The sequence below is a fragment of the Schistocerca gregaria genome, chromosome X (assembly GCF_023897955.1).
Source record: "Schistocerca gregaria isolate iqSchGreg1 chromosome X, iqSchGreg1.2, whole genome shotgun sequence".
Lineage (NCBI taxonomy): Eukaryota > Metazoa > Arthropoda > Insecta > Orthoptera > Acrididae > Schistocerca > Schistocerca gregaria.
The window spans coordinates 495,821,168-495,839,110 of record NC_064931.1 but is presented as its reverse complement, the minus strand read 5'-3'; the positions used below and the strand labels follow the sequence as shown (position 1 = coordinate 495,839,110).

General features: G+C 39.1%; 1 protein-coding gene across 2 annotated transcripts in view; it reads left to right on the top strand.

Annotated features, from left to right (window-relative positions):
• The window catches only part of LOC126299411 (cyclin-dependent kinase 10), a 124,770-nt gene that overhangs the window by 83,932 nt on the left and 22,895 nt on the right, over nt 1–17,943 (top strand). For both annotated transcript variants that reach the window (XM_049991305.1, XM_049991306.1), the window contains exons 3-4: nt 6,062–6,201; nt 10,438–10,510. In XM_049991305.1, the coding sequence (XP_049847262.1) occupies nt 6,062–6,201; nt 10,438–10,510 (213 nt within the window). The remainder of the gene's footprint in view (nt 1–6,061; nt 6,202–10,437; nt 10,511–17,943) is intronic.

Genomic DNA, 17,943 nt, shown 5'->3' with positions numbered 1-17,943 from the left:
ATGCCCATTTTTTAACCATTTATTGTTCCTGCTTGGGTTTGCCGTTTGAGTTACCGGCTGTTTTAGCAAATGATGCACGGGCTGTTGACGGCGTTTCACTTTACAGCCGTCAAAGCAGTATGGCGAAGTTCATTTAATTTTTAGTTTTGAACTTCTGTTTCTGTATTATGTCTTTTGTAACCCTTTCTCCACATCCCCGTCTTTAACTGTCTTCTCTTATATCAATTGGGATTTACGTATAATCGTTTACTTGGGTGCGTATGACTCCAGTTGTTTTTTCACCCTAAAACAAAACAAAACAAAACACAACATCACCTCTGCTTTTTTCACTTCATCAAAGTGAAGTTCTTGGAGGTATCCTTTAAGTTTTGTAAACAAATGAAAATTGGCTGGGACCAACTGGAACTTCATGGAGGATGATGGATGACATTGAAGCCAAGGAATCAGATTGTTGCTGATATTGCAGCACTTGTGTGTTGCCCGATATTGTTATGCTGGTGGAGAGGGTGTTCCATGTGTAGATGAACTCTTTGAATTCATGCTTTCAGTTTTGTAAGGGTCTCACGGTACCTTCCACAGTTTATGGTGGTGCTTTTAGGTATTAATTCCAGATGCACCACACCTTGAACATCCCAGAACTCTGTGAGTGTTGTTTTGCATGCTGATGGCATGGTCTTGAACTTTTTGGCAACAATGATCCTTTGTGGTAGAACTCTGTTTGCGGCGGGGTGGGGTTGGTCGTCTTTGTTCTTTCTGTCATTATTGAAAGTCCACCTACCTCGAAATTCCTTCCTTCCGATGTCCCTTCACTCTGTAGTAGGAGATATGTGCTGGGCAGTGTAAAGCAGCGTTGATGAAACCACTACCTAATACCTACCACAAAGAGCTGAAAGTCAGTTCCTGAATGTTCATAGGCCTGTTCAAAAAATTGGGTGTTCGGAGGATGCAGTCTACTTGCAGAAAGCAGTTAAAAATTATATTTAATCTGATTTTTATTCATATGGAAACACATGAAATGGCTTTCATGTCCGTATTTAATATGGTAAACTTTATCCTTCAAAATTCACTGTCTGTACAACAACTTTTCACTCAAAAAGCAACCAGAATTTTTGCTAGTATGACCCGACTAATTTTCATGATCTAACAGTCACAGACCCACCACTCTTCACCATTTCAGTCATTTCAGTGTTTTTCTTCAAAAAAAGTGGCCGCCAAAGTATTCTGTACAGAGCACAAAATATGCCATGCAGAACTATTATTACGACCAGAAAGTTCATACGCTCATAACTCTCAAAGTATTTAATTTTGAAACACCAAACATTTCATTAAAATGTTCGTAACACCAGTCACTTCAGTCACGATGCGTTCTAAATGAAATTAATTCACTAGTTCTTCATATTACATATTATTTTTACAGAGCTATGTAACATGGGGTTGTCCATAGGCCGGTTAGCATGTGACTATCTCGAACTATATCTACTCACTGCCCACCTCACTATATTGGCGCGGGAACAGCATAATTCTGATTGGCTGTTGATCTAAATGACCAATTAGAATGTTCCTTCCAGATCATTCTCGTGGCAAAACTTGCCTTATCTAATCACTAATCTGATAGTAATTAATGTTATTAAAACTTCAATTTCTAATATATTGTTTAATCAAAATAAGCAAAGTTCAAAATATTCTCCAAATTGATAAATAAACTTATTCCTCCTGTAACTTTCATTGTGGCTGCTTTTGTACAAAAGCAAGCTCACACCGACATACGTCATCTGAATTGAGGTTGCACCATAACTTTCCCACTGTGTGTTTGTATAAGGTCTTACATAAAATGATGTATTAAGTTTTAATGTATGTCCCACATACATTCTCTCTGTCATCTCATGCACTCACACAGCAAAATTATAATCAAATATTAATTTTGAGCAATTTTTGTATTATGTAATCTAAAGTAACTAAAGTTTTAAAAAGAAAATTCTAATTAATTGATTTTATGCACTGATAACTTTGAAACGGCTTCAAATGATAATGAAAGTCAATTTGTTAATTGACATAAACATTGGTTTTAAGACTTTCAAGTAATTTTCATTATCCCCGGAGCTATAATAAATATAATCTGATATTTAGACAGCATCATTCCATTAATAACAAAAGGCTGTGTGCTAAATTTGAACAAAATCGAATAGTAACTAATATGGATTATTTAGATTCGTAGAGGGCAATTTTCATGCTGACTGAATGTTACTCTATCCAGTTCCCATTGCCGGCAGCTGACGCTGTGAAGAAGAAGAAGAAGCCATCCTGCATCATCCACCGTACCAAATGGCTGCGTGCCTTACTGCAACAATGGATAATGTTGTTCCTCATCTTTAACTTTTCTGCTTGTGGCGTGAAGGGAATCCTGAATGATAGTGAACAATCCAGTGCAATTCCGAGATACCTACAATGAGGATTGTTCTTAACCATTTTGTTACAGAAGATGACTTTTAGCATTTATTTTGTTAAGCGGTTGTTGAGGTGGAAAGTGTTGCTTCAGTTTTTGTAAGGTTGGGGCACGATAAACAATTTCTGTAATAATTGCCAAGTACTCTCACATCTTGCGTGAGCATATTTTCTGCATCCTCTAGATGCTTTCTTTGAAATGCAGTGGCAGTATCATGTACACAAAACAAGTTCCTATAACAGTTTCTGGTGTGCCATTTATATACAGGTTGAATGACAGCATGGCCAGAACAGACCCATGTGGTAGACTGTTCTTAATTCTATACAAAGCTTTACCAATAGTCCATCCAGTTCAATATTGATTATTTAGCAATAGGCACTTGGAATGGTGAATTCCATTTTTAGCCCTTTGTTGTTTCTGATGTAAGTAAATGATCAAATGCTTCCAATTTTAGTAGGTGTAGGTATTCTTCTTTTTGCTGGAGATATAACTAAAGGAATTAAAAAATTATTTGAAAACATTAACAAATGGTGCACACAAATGAATTACCATTAAATTTTACTAAATCTACGTACATACTGTTCAGTGCTTCTCATAAAATTCCTCAAATTGTATCAGTAATCTGTATAACTATGAAATACAAGAGGGAGATGGTGTCTAGTTTTTGGTCTTACAGAGAGATCTCATTTAATTATGAAGTGAGGTGCCACTATGGAAAGACACTGGACTTGTATTCCAGATCAAGATTTTTCATGATTTCCCTAAATCCCTTAAGCAAGTGCTGGGATGGTTCCGTGAAAAGGACATGGCCAGTTTCTTTTCCCATCCCTCCCTGACCAGAGTATGTGCTCCGCCAGTAACAACCTCATCATTGCTGGGACATTAAACCCCCAATCATCTGTCCTTCCTCCACAACCGTAATTGGGAAACCTCACCATACAATTAATGAACAATCTTAGTTCACCTTACAGTGCAAGATGCTATAATGATTTCAAAAATGATTAAATTGGTTTCAGCATATTAATACACTACTGGCCATTAAATTGCTTCACCAAGAAGAAATGCAGATGATAAACGAGTATTCATTGGACAAATATATTATACTAGAACTGACATGTGATTACATTTTCACTCAATTTGGGTGCATGGATCCTGAGAAATCAGTACCCAGAACAACAACCTCCGGCCATAATAACAGCCTTGATACACATGGGCATTGAGTCAAGAGCTTGGATGGTGTGTACAGGTACAGCTGCCCATGTAGCTTCAACACGATAACACAGTTCATCAAGAGTAGTGACTGGCGTATTGTGACAAGCCAGTTGCTCAGCCACCATTGACCAGTCGTTTTCAATTGGTGAGAGATCTGGAGAATGTGCTGGCCAGGGCAGCAGTCGAACATTTTCTGTATCCAGGAAGGCCTGTACAGGACCTGCAACATGCGGTCATGCATTATCCTGCTGAAATGCAGGTTTTTGCGGGGATCGAATGAAGGCTAGAGCCACGGGTCATAACACATTTGAAAGGTAACATCCACTGTTCAAAGTGCCATCAATGCGAACAAGAGGTGACAAAGACATGTAACCAATAGCACCCCACACCATCATGCCAGGGGATACGCCAGTATGGCGATGACGAATACACGCTTCCAATGTGCGTTCACCGTGATGTCACCAAACACGGATGTGACCATCATGATGCTGTAAACAGGACCTGGATTCATCCAAAAAACTGATGTTTTGCCATTTGTGCACCCAGGTTCGTCGTTGAGTATACCATCGCAGGTGCTCCTGTCTGTGATGCAGCGTCAAGGGTAACTGCAGCCATGGTATCCGTGCTGATAGTCCATGCTGCTGCAAACGTCGTCGAACTGTTCATGCAGATGGTTGTTTTCTTGCAAATGTCCCCATCTGTTGACTCAGTTGATGCATGATCCATTACAGCCATGTGGATAAGATGCCTGTCATCTTGACTGCTAGCGATACGAGGCCGTTGGGATCCAGCACGGCATTCCGTATTACCCTCCTGAATGCACCGATTCCATATTCTGCTAACAGTCATTGGATCTCGACCAACGCAAGCAGCAACGTTGTGATATGATAAACCGCAATCGCGGTAGGCTACAATCCGACCTTTATCAAAGTCGGAAATGTGATGGCACGCATTTCTGCTCCTTACACGAGGCATCACAACAACATTTCACCATGCAACACCAGTCAACTGCTGTTTGTGTATGAGAAATCGATTGGAAACTTTCCTCATGTCAGCTCCTTGTAGGTGTCACCACCGGCACCAACCTTGTGTGAATGCTCTGAAAAGCTAATCATTTGCATATCACAGCATCTTCTTCCTGTCCGTTAAATTTTGCGTCTGTAGCACGTCATCTTCGTGGTGTAGCAATTTTAATGGCCAGTAGTGTATTCACTAATGAATTATGGACTCCGTTTTTGAGGAAGCCTCACTTGCTGGGACATTATTTTGAGAACGGAAAAGTATTTAATAAGGATTATATCATGTGTTAATTCTAGAGTGTTCTTTAGAGATCACTTCCAAGTACTTTGTATTTTGGCAACTGTCTCTCTGCCTGTATGTTCATAATCTCCTTTGTCATTATTAAAATCATCAGCGTAGTACTATTACCACAAACATCTGCAAAGACTAAAATTAAATGTTAGTTCAGAAAGGAGCCATGTTCATAGGTATAATTTATTCAACAGTCTGCCAGACCATATTAAATGTCTTGGAGTGAATGTGGAGTTAAATACCGAATCAGAGAACTTTCTCTTGGGCACCTCTTCCTATTTCAATGACTAGTATCTTCATAGAAACTCTCAAACATAAAATGTATTGAGTTATGATTAATATTATCACTGTGACATATTATTATGTTTCATAAAGTAGACAGCTAAATTATTTAATTGCATTGCACATAAATAAAATATGTGTTAAAATCTCTTTGGGATTCACAGAATACAATTCATGTAACCTAACAGAATAAAGAATTCACTTACAGACTCTTCAGATTTTGCTAATGTTTTGTTACGTATGGAAATCTTTTTTAATTTGTCCATGCAGTGTGTGAAGTAACTTAATACTTTTTTGTCAATATGATCTCTTAAGGGTGCAATCATATTAACAATATTGAAATTGGTGACTTTAGTTTCCTGTTGACTTTCCATGTTGTACTAATGTTCAACTTTAATATTAGTGAGTTTTGTTTGCTGATGACTGAAGTAAAAGAAAGTTGACAGTGAAACTAAGTGCTGCCACATAGCCCACTACTCTGGAAACATACAAAGGGACTGTCATTATTAACATATACAACCAACAGAGTCTGTGTATGTGTTACCACATGCAGCACATACTAGCAGACTGAGGCTTTTTGCTATAAAACATATAGAACAACATTTTTAGATGTGATTATGTTCTTTATTGACTTCACTCCTTAGTTTTGCACTTAGTCCAATTTTTATCATGTGGAAATAATTTTATTCATATAAACATCAGTAACGGCAAATAATTTCCTCTCTGCATCCCCCGTCACCTCCATAGTATCATAGAAAGTAGATTTCGCATATGTGATACTAATGCATGTTGATTATATTTTGTTTCTTTCAGCAAAACAATCTCTGTCACTAGAGCAAGATGACTACGCTCCAGCAGAAGCTGGACCAGATCCCTCTGCTCCTGTTACACGGAGAGGGGTGTTCACTTCATTTCTTACTGGGAAGCCAATGGATATCCCAGAACAGGATGTGGTGTGTATTAAACAATTCTGTCTACATTTTGCTCTGCTACAGAGTAATCATCAAATGGAGCTGTAAAATTGTGAGAAAAGTATTTATGGCAATTTAAACTTTTTTTATTATTTAAGATCACTGTAAAATATGTCCTATGCAACATAAATACTTCTATTCAGGATCAGGCAAATGACTGATTTCATAAGTGTAGTTCATCAGCTTGTAATTCATAATTAATTTGTGTGTTTGATCTTAATGAAAGCAAACAGAGGAACAGAAGAGTATTAAAAACAGCTTGCCTCATGCAAGCATGCCTACACCGATTAACTTTCATATCTGTACAATCTCTCTCTCTCTCTCTCCCCCCCCCCCCCCCCCTTCCCCTTCCTTCTCTGTTTCAGGTCAGAATCACCACAACCTTTAGTAACTTACCACACACAAGAAAACGTGAGTCCCTCAGTGGTTTATATTGATTGTAACTCTTTTCACAGTAGCAATTAATGATACTATCCTGTACATGTCAGCTAAAGACCAGTTGTATTACAATACCATAAATTTCATGTACAACACCTCCCAGGAAGTGAACCACACCATTCTCTTATTTCTACAGCATGCTACTTTTGCCCAGTCTGAACTAGGGATGATCAGTGTAATATGCCACCCACTCCAAGTTTCTTGGACTGTGTACAGCATAGTGAATTAAACCCACAGCTGTACCATTCTGATAAAGTCCATTTGACAGCCTCATTACGGAAACCTGTATGCCTTTGCTGTGGATCAGATGCCAACAGCTCCCATAAAATATGTGATAACAATCCATAATGTATCTGAACATCTGAATTACCTGATCCTGTTTAATAAAAACCAACTGGGATATGACTGGAGAGATTAAGTAGAACGCTGCAGCACCCTCCGTTGGACTATATCCATATAACTCCTTCATGAGGTCCCCCATGGTGTATAACCTCCCGTTCAGAGAAGCAAACAAAAATGCAGACTTCTTCATTATCCAGTGTTTATTATTGTAGTTCTGTATGTGTGTGGCAACCAGAGAGCCATTCAAACAGTTGGGTTCAAAATTAATGAAAGCATAGGTTATGCTCTCCTGCACATAAAGATTCACACACAACACTCCTTACAACATGCAAGTAGCGTATTCATGGCTGAGTTGATAGACATCACCAAAACCTTATAATACATAAGTACACAGAAAACTTCTTGGTGTTCAGTAGTTCAATGAAGAATCAGCAAATGGGAGACAAATATTATTCCAGTTCACTAGTCTCAACTATTCTTGGTCTACATTTTGACATTCACCACACTGGATTCAAAGTTAAACACAAATACCAAAAAACAAAATTTGGTAATCAATTAGCCATGGAGGCCACGACGAAGGAAATGCTAGAGATCAGAATATTGAGTAATGATCTATGATTAGGATAGTGACATAATTTTGAAAGAGTCGAGTAGAAAATGACAAGCCAGTGTGACCCCCATTATATTATGACTAATCAAACGCAAATGGTTGGTTTGTGTATCTGCTACACTAAGCACTCCTGTGCTTCATCCTATGAGAGGAGTTATCATGATGTTGTATTACTCTCTTTCTTTTTCATTGGTCTTCTGACTGGTTTGATGTGGCCCACCACTAATTCCTCTACTGTGTCAAACTTTTCATCTCAGAGTAGCACTTACAACCTATGTCCGTAATTATTTGCTGGATGTGTGGTATCATTAATGCCTGCATCATGGTGCTGGCCACCACACAACTGCAGGTCTTATGTCAGATGGCCCAGGGCCGGCCATTTTCGGTTCAAGCGCGGTGCTGAGTTGGACAGCGCATGTATAGTTCATACAAATAGCTTTCTTCACAATAACGTAGGAATGCTCGGCCAGCTACCCACATCAAATAGCTGCTACATGACAGTACTGTGCCAATCGTTCTATGCCATGGCGCAGTAAACTTGTTGATGGTGGGTATATTCCTCCATTGGCCAGGCTTTATAAGCTCATGCAGGCCCTCACTTGAGCAGTCTCATCTTGGTCTTTGCTATCACTGGTACCACGACACCACACCATTCGGATCACCATCGTCAGCATTCAGACCACGCTCTTGAACTGGGATTCTGCTTCACAGCACTCCAACTTCAATGTCATCCACAGACTCCGCTGATAGCTGTCCTAGTGGCTGCTCTAGATCATTCAGTGGTGTATAGTATTATTTTGGTTTTGATTTTCCCCATTTAGTGGAACAAACTTGTTGTCTATTCATGCCTGCTGTTATTTGTTGTTCCCCAATCATGGACACTACAGTATGTATCCCAACCCAATCTCTGTCTTCCTCTACAGTTTTTACCCTCCACAGCTCTCTCTAGTTCCATGGAAGTTATTTCCTGATGTCTTTAACAGATGTCCTACCATTCTGCCCCTGCTTCTTGTCAGTGTTTCCACATATTCCTTTCCTTGCCAATTCTGTGGAGAACCACCTCATTCCTTACCTTATAAGTTCATCTGATTTTCAAAAGTCTTCTGTAGCACCACATCTCAGATGCTTCTGTTCTCTTCTGTTCCAGTTTTCCCACAGTCCATGTCTCACTGCAACAAAATGCTGTGATCCAAATGTACATTCTCAGAAATTTCTTTCTCAAGTTAAGACTTAAGTTTGATACTAGTAAACTTCACTTGGCCAGAAACGCTCTTTTTGGCAATGCTTTGTAGGCCCCTGTGCTCTGTCCGTCATGGGTTACTTTGCTGTCTAGGTAGCTGAATTCCTTAACTTCATCTACTTTGTGATCACCTATTATGATGTTGAGTTTCTTGCTGTTCTCATTTCTGCTACTTCTCGTTACTTTTGTCTTTCTTCAATTTACTCTTGACCTATATTCTTTACTCGTTAGGAGACTGTTCATTTTATTTAACAGATCCCATAATTTTTCTTCACTTTCACTGGGGACAGCAATATCAGCAGCAAATCTTAACATTGATATCCTTTCACCTTGAATTTTAATCATTCTCTTGAATCTTTGTTTTACTTCGGTTATTACCTCTTTGATGTACAGATAGAACAGCAAGGGAAAAAGAGTACACTCCTTCCTTACACCCTTTTTAATCCATACTTTGTTCTTTATCTTCCACTCTTATTGTTCTCTCTTGGTTCTTGTACCCATCTTTCCTATAGCTTACCCCAGTTTTTCTCTGGATTTCGAACATCTTGCATCTGAACGCTTTTTGCCGGTCAGAAAATCCTATGAACATATCTTGATTTTTCTTCATCTTGCTTCCATTATCAACTGCTGCAATGTCAGGACTGTGAATTTTGTGCCTTTACCTTTGTCCTCCTAGTTGTGGCTTATATTATTGTTAAGTACAGTTCTAAAACGAAGTTAAAGTGGGAACTATAGTTAAATGACTCACTATTGTTCATTCTAGCAGATGATAAGAAGCCATCGATCAAGTTATATCATTTGTAAGAGAGAGTAATTTGTTATAAAGAAGTGGAACTTCTTATAAAAGTATCTTGTCAATGGTATGAGCATAGAGGGAGCATCTGTCACTGCACTGTGAACCCGAAAGACCTTCAACTGTGATCAGTCCTCATGCTGACATGATTTATCAATATTTTTAGACCCTTTTACGCAGTCCCCCAGCTGTAGATCTTACGAACTTTAAATCTTAAACTTTTTGATCATGATAAAAGCTAATTTTTAGATAACGTGATGTACTTGAATTTGATAATGGCCTTTTTGGCCTTAAGTGGGTGTCAACAACCCATTGGCCAGTTATCCATAGTATACTTAAAATACTACAGAGAGATACTGCGTCCCTGTAGCATTTTGTACTGCAGAACATCCAATGCTTAACTGTCCTGTGTATTTAAGTCTCAGACCCTCTTATTAATGGAATTATAAAGAAACCTGAACTATAGACATATCTTATGAAAGTAAATTACATATGTATTATGTCCAGAACTCCATAAATATGATTCACAATGACTGTACTAGGAGGCTTGAGGAGCACTGATTGTTGAAAGTGAAATGCATGGCAATGAAACTGGTATAATATATGTTAATGACTATATGTTAATGAGTCATGTTGTTTAAATGAGTCTTCAGTGGAAATGCAAAGCTAAAACTTGACACCTCATGGGGGAAGGAAAACCTGTTTATCATGTTTTAACAAAAAGGAGAAAGTGTTGGATGCTTCATTATTATGTGATAGTAAAAAAAAAACCTTTTTCAAAAATCGTTGTTTCAGCTTGGAAGGTGTCGATTTGTGTCAGAATTTGAAAAACTGAACAGAATTGGAGAAGGAACGTATGGCATTGTTTGTAAGTAAAGTTTGTTTTATTACAAAGTAAGCATGCCAAACATGTGTTGCCTGTATGAACTACTGATCTGTGATTAGTAGTTGATAAAACTAAGTTACCAAGTACTAGTACTAGTAGTAGTAGTAATAGTAGTAGTAGTAATTATCAGAACTTTTAATTGCATTCTGTATATTAAAGGGCATTACTTTATAAGCCCTTTGCATCACTTTTGAATGTTGGAATGTTACATGAAAGAAGTTATCTGTCTAAGAACACTTTTTCTTTCCAGGTGTCAGATTGTTTATTCTTTTTTTTTTTTTTTTTTTACATAATTAGAAATGTCTGTATTGCTGAGTTAGAAAAGAAATGAGCTTTTTTGTTGTGAGTTAAATGCGCTTTTTAAATGATATTCACAAAATCAAGTAAAAGTATTTTTTGCTCTGTTCATTACTTCCAACTTCATAGGAAGCATAATCAATCTCCACCTATAGTGTGTGATAAAAGCAGAGTAACAGACCAGTAAAAATGAGATTTCATTGAATTGTTGGAAATATGAAGGAATCTGTGACTGAAAGGAGCACTGTGTGGGGGATGGAGAAATGGGACAACAAATATTATTCTATTAGGGTAGAACTCATGTGGTGTATATTGATACTGGCATTCTTTGGTCAAAAGGGTTCTGAAAATTTCATTTTTCATATTCATAGTATGAAGTGAACAGCTGATCTGGATGTACACAGTTCTAATAAAGACTCTAAGAGCCAGGCAATGAAAACTGTAGAGTGTGTCGTAGAGACAAGATAGAGTTCTCTATAATATTGGACATGAAAGGCCCTTGCTCAAAGTGACTGATTAAAGATGTTTTGAACACTATATTTATTTATGTAGGTGCCATATTGTGTTGCTAGTTTTACTTAATCTTAAGTCTGGAAATATATTTTATCATTTGTTGTCCATATAACTTTTATAATGTTACCTGGAAATGCTTTAGAGACCTGAAGTAATATAAATTTGTTTGGCGTTATGTATCTTGCTGCAAGACTTGAGATTAGTGTTTCTTTAGTGACCTTTATTATCCATTTCTAGTTTGATACTTAAGTTATATTTTCCACATTTAGTCATGTTAGTGTAATTTTATGCATTACTGTTCCTGACACTGACATTTCTGAAACAGTCTGCAAAGTTTTGTTTCTTTGCATTTTTGATACAGCCTGCACACATCACAAAAAATTACTCTCATTGTAATGGTCATGGCACAGTCAACAGCCACAGAAAATAGTGACCAATGGATCTCAGATGTGAATCAAATGTTCTTCAATATACAGAGAAAGAGCATGGAAAAGATGAAGATTTAAAAATGTGGCCAAGATGGCAGTAGGAATGGTAAGTTATTTAAGAATGTTGGGAGCAAGGGAGTTACACAAGATGCAAGAAAGGAGCTAAATATAAAAATGTCAAAGAAATTAGTAATGCAAATGCAAATAACTAAATGGATAAACAAACTAAATTTATAAAGAAGTAGGTTCGAAGTTAGATGAATAAGTTAAAAAGGGTGGGCATTAAATGATAACAAACACAAAATAAAAACAAAGGAAGAAAAATTAGAACAGCAAGACAAGCCACAAAGGTGGAAACTTGGAGGAAAAAGTACAGGAAATTGACAATTGAAAGAGATTAGCTCAAGTTAAGGTCACATGGGTGTAAAGTACGTGGTGGGTGTCAGAGAGAGTGCACGGATGAAGACAGCCCTGGGAGTTGAGATCCAAAGGTTTAGTATCAGGACTGACTTGTTTCTTAGACACAATATGCACTAATTTAGTGGCTGACTCTTTTAAAGACACGGTGAAATAGTTCAAAGTAATAAGCTTTGCTGTTGCACGAGAGTAGAAACTGAAGCCATTTAAACAGCCCCAAAAGAAATAGAAAAGTGGGTCATTTCAAAGCATTTGAAAAAGATGCTTTTGTTTGCTTATTGTGCAATCTTCTAATTGACCAACTTATTACAGACTTTGATTTGTGTCTCCTCAATGACGGTTCCCCTTACACACTTCAGTGCCGCTCATGGCACCTTTACTCCTATCGATCTCACTATCTCCTCATTGGTCGCCCCATGATGATCTTTGTGACAGTGATCACTTTCTGGTGATTCTAACGTTCCCCTGGCTCCGCCTGGCAGACATGTCCCCATGTTGGGCACTCTACTGGACCAGTTGGCCTATATATATGTCTGCTGTGCACTTTTGACACCTCTCTTTCAAATTGCACTGATGCTGGCACTGCTGTCCCCTTTGTTATCGACTTGTACCATGGTGGACCAAGGACATAGCAGTCGCTGTCCAGGACTGCCGATGGGTGCTGCAGCAATTTAAATGACACTCTTCGCAGACCAGCCTCTTTGCTTTAAGTGCCTCCATGCTAAGGCTCAGTGCCTTATTAAGCAGAGGAAAAAGGAGTGCTGGGAGTGCTATGTTTCATCACTGGGGACGTATGTCTCAAGCTCCAAGGTTTGGTCCAAGCTCCATAGCCTTCTGGGCTGCTAGCGACAGTCAGCTGTCCAGGGTCTTATTCTGTTAGGTGCTCTGTTTACTAATGCATTGGCCCTTGCAGAACACCTTGTGACATACTTTGCGGTGGCATCAGCATCCTTTTCCTATCCTGCTACCTTTCTCCATCAGAAACGCTGAGTTCAACAGACCTCCCTCTGTTTCAACCCCCACTATGCTGAACTCTTTAATGAACCCTTCACTGAATGGGAATTCTTGCAGGCTCTTACCTCTTCACACGACACAGTCCCAGGCCCGGATTCCATCCACAACCAAATGATCCAACCTTTTGACATTACTCAGAGGCAACATCTACTGAAGGTCTTCAACCACATTTGGCTCACAGGTGCTTTCCCGTCACAATGGTGAGACAGTATAGTTATTCCCGTCCTTAAGCCCAGGAAGAACCCAACATCTCTCAACAGCTACCACACAATTTGCCTGATGAATGTACTTCGTAAACTGTTTGAGAGGATGGTTAGCTTCTGATTATGTTGGGTACTCGAATCTTGAGGCCTTTTGTTACCGTATCAGTGTGGCTTCCGGGAAGGACGATCTCCAACTGACCGTTTACTCACATTGGAAACAACAATCTGACAGGCTTTTACTAATAACTGGCACTTTGTCATGGTCTTCTTTGACCTGCAAAAGGCATACCACATGTTTGGCACCATCAAATTTAATTACCCTCCATGACTGGGGCTTTTGTGGCCCCCTTCCAATTTTGTCTGCAAGTTTTTATCCCACTGGCTCTTCCGGGTTTGAGTTGGCACTTCACTCAGCACCTTTCGGATTCAGGAGAATGGTATCCCACAGGGGTCTGTGTTAAGTGTCACACTCTTCCTCATAGCCATCAATGGGATTGTAACCTCTGTTGGGCCTGTGGTTACTCGAGTTTTGTATGTCAACAATTTTTGCATCTGGTGTAGCTCCCACTCAGTAGCATCTGCTGAGTGCCGAATCCCAGGTGCCATCCGATGGGTCTCTGCATTGGCCATCTCCCATGCTTCTGGTTTCCTTCCTGCAATGTTATTTAGGCAACCAGCTCATAGATGTTGTAACAGAGTCCCATTTCTTGGGACTTATTTTTGATAAGATGCTGACATCGCTGCCCCATATTCGCCACCTGAAGACTGCATGCATGTGGAAATTTACTGCTCTCCACCTCGTGGCCCATCTTGGGATGCAGACTGTGCTACTCTTCTCCATCTTTATCATGTCCTGGCCTTGTACAGACTAGATTATGTTAGTCAGGTTTATGGCTCAGCAGCTACTTCCACTCTGAAAATACTTGGCTCTGTTCACCATTGTGGGGTGCGTCTAGCTATTGGTGCCTTTCACACTCGTCCCGTTGACAGTCTTCTCACAGAAGTGGAGATGTCCCTTCTACTAATATGATGGAGCCAACTTCCGGTTTCTTACGCAATCGCTATTCGTCGTTTTCCTGACCATCCCGTGTGCCCTGTTCTCTTTGCAAAACGAGGAATGTCTCTCTCCTTGTAACCACCCACGGCTCGGATTGACATTTGGAATGTGTCTGACTTCCCTCTGTCGGGATCTCCATCTTCTCCACTTGCTGAAATGCACCCATTGTATTCCCCCCTAGACCAGAGCTTCTAGCTATTAACAAGGCCCTCCATTTTGTTTGCTCAGGCCACCCTCCACAGTGTTTTAAAATGTACCGACTCAATGAGCAGCCTGCAGGTTATTGATTAATGCTACTTTTGTCACCCTTTGGTCTCTACTATCTGTGGCCTTCTCTCTGCCCTTGGCCATGCTGTCTGTTCAGTTGTCTTTCTGGGTCCCAAGTCACATGGGCATCACAGGGAATGAACTGACTGACCATTTGGCTAGAGAAGCAGATACTTATCCCCTTCCCTCTTATGATTCCAGGTGCAGATATGGGGATCTACGTCAGATCTCTCTTTGCCCAAAAGCAGAATCACATCTGGTGCACTACTGCTCTCAGTAACAAACTCCGCACAATCAAGGTGTCTACTGCAGTTTGGCACTCTTCCTTCTGCTCCCCTTGGAAAGAGTCCACTGTCTTATGCCGTCTACACATTGATCACACCAGGCTCACTCATTGTTTTCTCTTGCGTAACGAACCACTCCCAAAATGTGGTTGTAGAACCAGACTGATGATATCCCATATATTGGTGGAATGTCCCCTTCTTTTGGCCCTTTGTACTAAGTATAGTCTTCCAGATTCCTCAAATTTAATATTAGCTGATTATTCACAGATGGTTGAACTGATCCTCAGTTTCCTCTGTGAAGGTGGTTTTTATTTTCAAATATAAGGTTTTGCTTTACTCCTGGAACAGGGGCAGGGTGGTTGTGGTTGGGGCCTCTCTTCATGTTTTTTCAGTCTGGGACCCATGACACTCCTTCTTGCAAAAACAGCTCTTCTATCCCTCTGTTTTCCCAGTATTTAGATTTGGGCTACACTTTTATAACCTTCTACTGTGTGTGCTTCAACTTCCTTGTTTTACAGTTTGACTCATCTGATTGGATTCATCCACTTTTAGTGGACCCTCTCTCTTTTTGGGATAACTTCAGAATTGCCAGATTAATGACCTCACCGTTTGGTCCGATAACCCCCATCAATTAATTCATAAGTCAGTTTCAAGCATTTATCTTAAGCTTCCATCTTCTTTTCACAATGTAATGTAATACACCACCGTACTTGTGAACAGGTATACAATAGTGTACATGAGTATGTCCATTAGCCGACACAAACAGAAAACTCCAGAAAGCACAGGGTCACACGGGTGTAAAGTACATAGTAGGCGTCACAGACAGTGCACAAATGAAGACAGCCCAGGGAGCTGAGAGGGCTGAGGGAAAACTCCAGAAAGCTTCCTGTTTGTGTCAGCTAATGAACTTTATTGTGTAGACTGTTGTATTGATTTTGTTCCACGTATACACAGAAATACGGTGTATACCAGTCCGCATGTGCCAGTGATGTATTACAATGTGAAATGAAACTGGAGGCATTAGATATGTGCTTGAAAATGACCCGTGTTTAAAACTTCACCTGTCTTTGTTTCCCCGTGCTTGTTGTTTTCAGCTGCCGTATGTAAATGAATCCTTAAAGATTTAATAACAGTGTATGTATATACTGATTATGTGTCTCTGTTTTGTTTTCAAACTTACTCTTATTCTTGTGCAGTTCAAGATAACAGAAATATTTCATCCTAAAATCAAAAAAGCGACAAATCGGTTGTATTTACGTGTGTTCCTTTTTCTGTTTAATCCATTAACTTTTAAAAATTTCTCTCTGAGGTGCTGAAAATTGTGGGTTAGATTGATGAAGTCACCTTCCATATATACTTTTAAAATTATAAAATTTCTATACTCTTCATGCATTTGAATTGAAACTGAAGCTTTACTTTAAGTATTTCGTAATGAATTGGTCTTGTTTCATCCATTAGTTTTTTCTTCAATTGATACATCCTTTCTGTCTCCAATTCTTGATATTTGTTACTTTCTTTTTCATTTCACTGCATACAAAAGTTTCCTTTAGATCATCAACGAGCTGAATCCTTTTTCCCTCTTGACTTTCTCTTCCCAGCTACATATTCTTCAGGAACGGTTTTTGTGACACCATTTCCCCATAGCATATACCTGCTTCAATTTTTCCTGTTTTTATTACTGCCAGTAAGTGGCTGTCTTCTCCAGTATTTATTAACAGTTAATTTCTCACATCAACCCATTTTGTCTTTTACATTTTTAATCACAACAAAATGTCAGAAACATCCAACCTTTTTCAATCATCAGTCCTCTGGGATCAAGTTTCTGCACAGGATCACAGAACACTAAATGAAAAATGTTTTATTTGTTGTTTCCTCAGGCTACTGCAGAACTTCGATATGAATATTTAATTCCTTGTGTTTGAACTCCCACTACAGATCTAAAAGCTTTCTAAAAAATTATCAATCTCTAAGTGATTACTCATGCACAGTACTTCTTACAACCATGTTTATTATTTGCAGCTGATCCATCAAACTATATCTACCTCCTGAAACAGTTCCTTCTCATTAAAAAAAAGATTTTTTTTCTTTTTATCCCAGTAGTGACAACTTTTCTTTGTTCCTATTATAGTGGTTTAATATACTATGGCATTGTTCTAAGTATTGGGTATAATCTGACAAGGACATTTTGTCAATGATCCTCAGGTTTCATATTCACTACATATGGTTTGCTTTTTTCATTTGCATTATTCGGAGATATTTCTCTCTGTGTCAAATGGCTGAATGCAATTATTGTAGCAATATTTCAGAAACAAAAATGTTTTAACTATTTTAGCAACAGCATATATATAAAAATAATGTACTTTGTAAAAGAGGTTTATCATTGCAATCTGTAATCAGAGTTGATTTCAGTGGGTTAAATAGGAAGTACTTTTGATCAGTAAACTTTTTTTTAATGACTAAGAATCAACTCCCCCTCTAGCTGTCCAGAGCAGTGTGCAGAGATTTACATAGATTCTGTCCACGCCAACTAGTGTTGGTGCACTTTGTGGAAAATAATCATCCCCAGGTATGTCTATGAACTGTGCCACCAGTGATTCGTAAGGTTCACTGTGGAGGATCTGTATAACTGTAAAACGCCCTGTACTTGCTTCTTGTGATGTAGTGGGGAAGATAGAGTGGGAATCACCTTCTCACTCTTCAGTTTGCAGACCTACTAAGGTGGGAAGTACGTGACCAGTCTGGCAATGTAACTTCCCTTGCCACGTGGAATTAGCTGCGTGGTCTAAGGCACTGCAGTCGTGGGCTGTGTAGCTGGTCCCGGCGGAGGTTCGAGTCCTCCCTTGGGCATGGGTGTGTGTGTTTGTCCTTAGGATAATTTAGGTTAAATAGTGTGTAAGATTAGGGACTGATGACCTTAGCAATTAAGTCCCGTAAG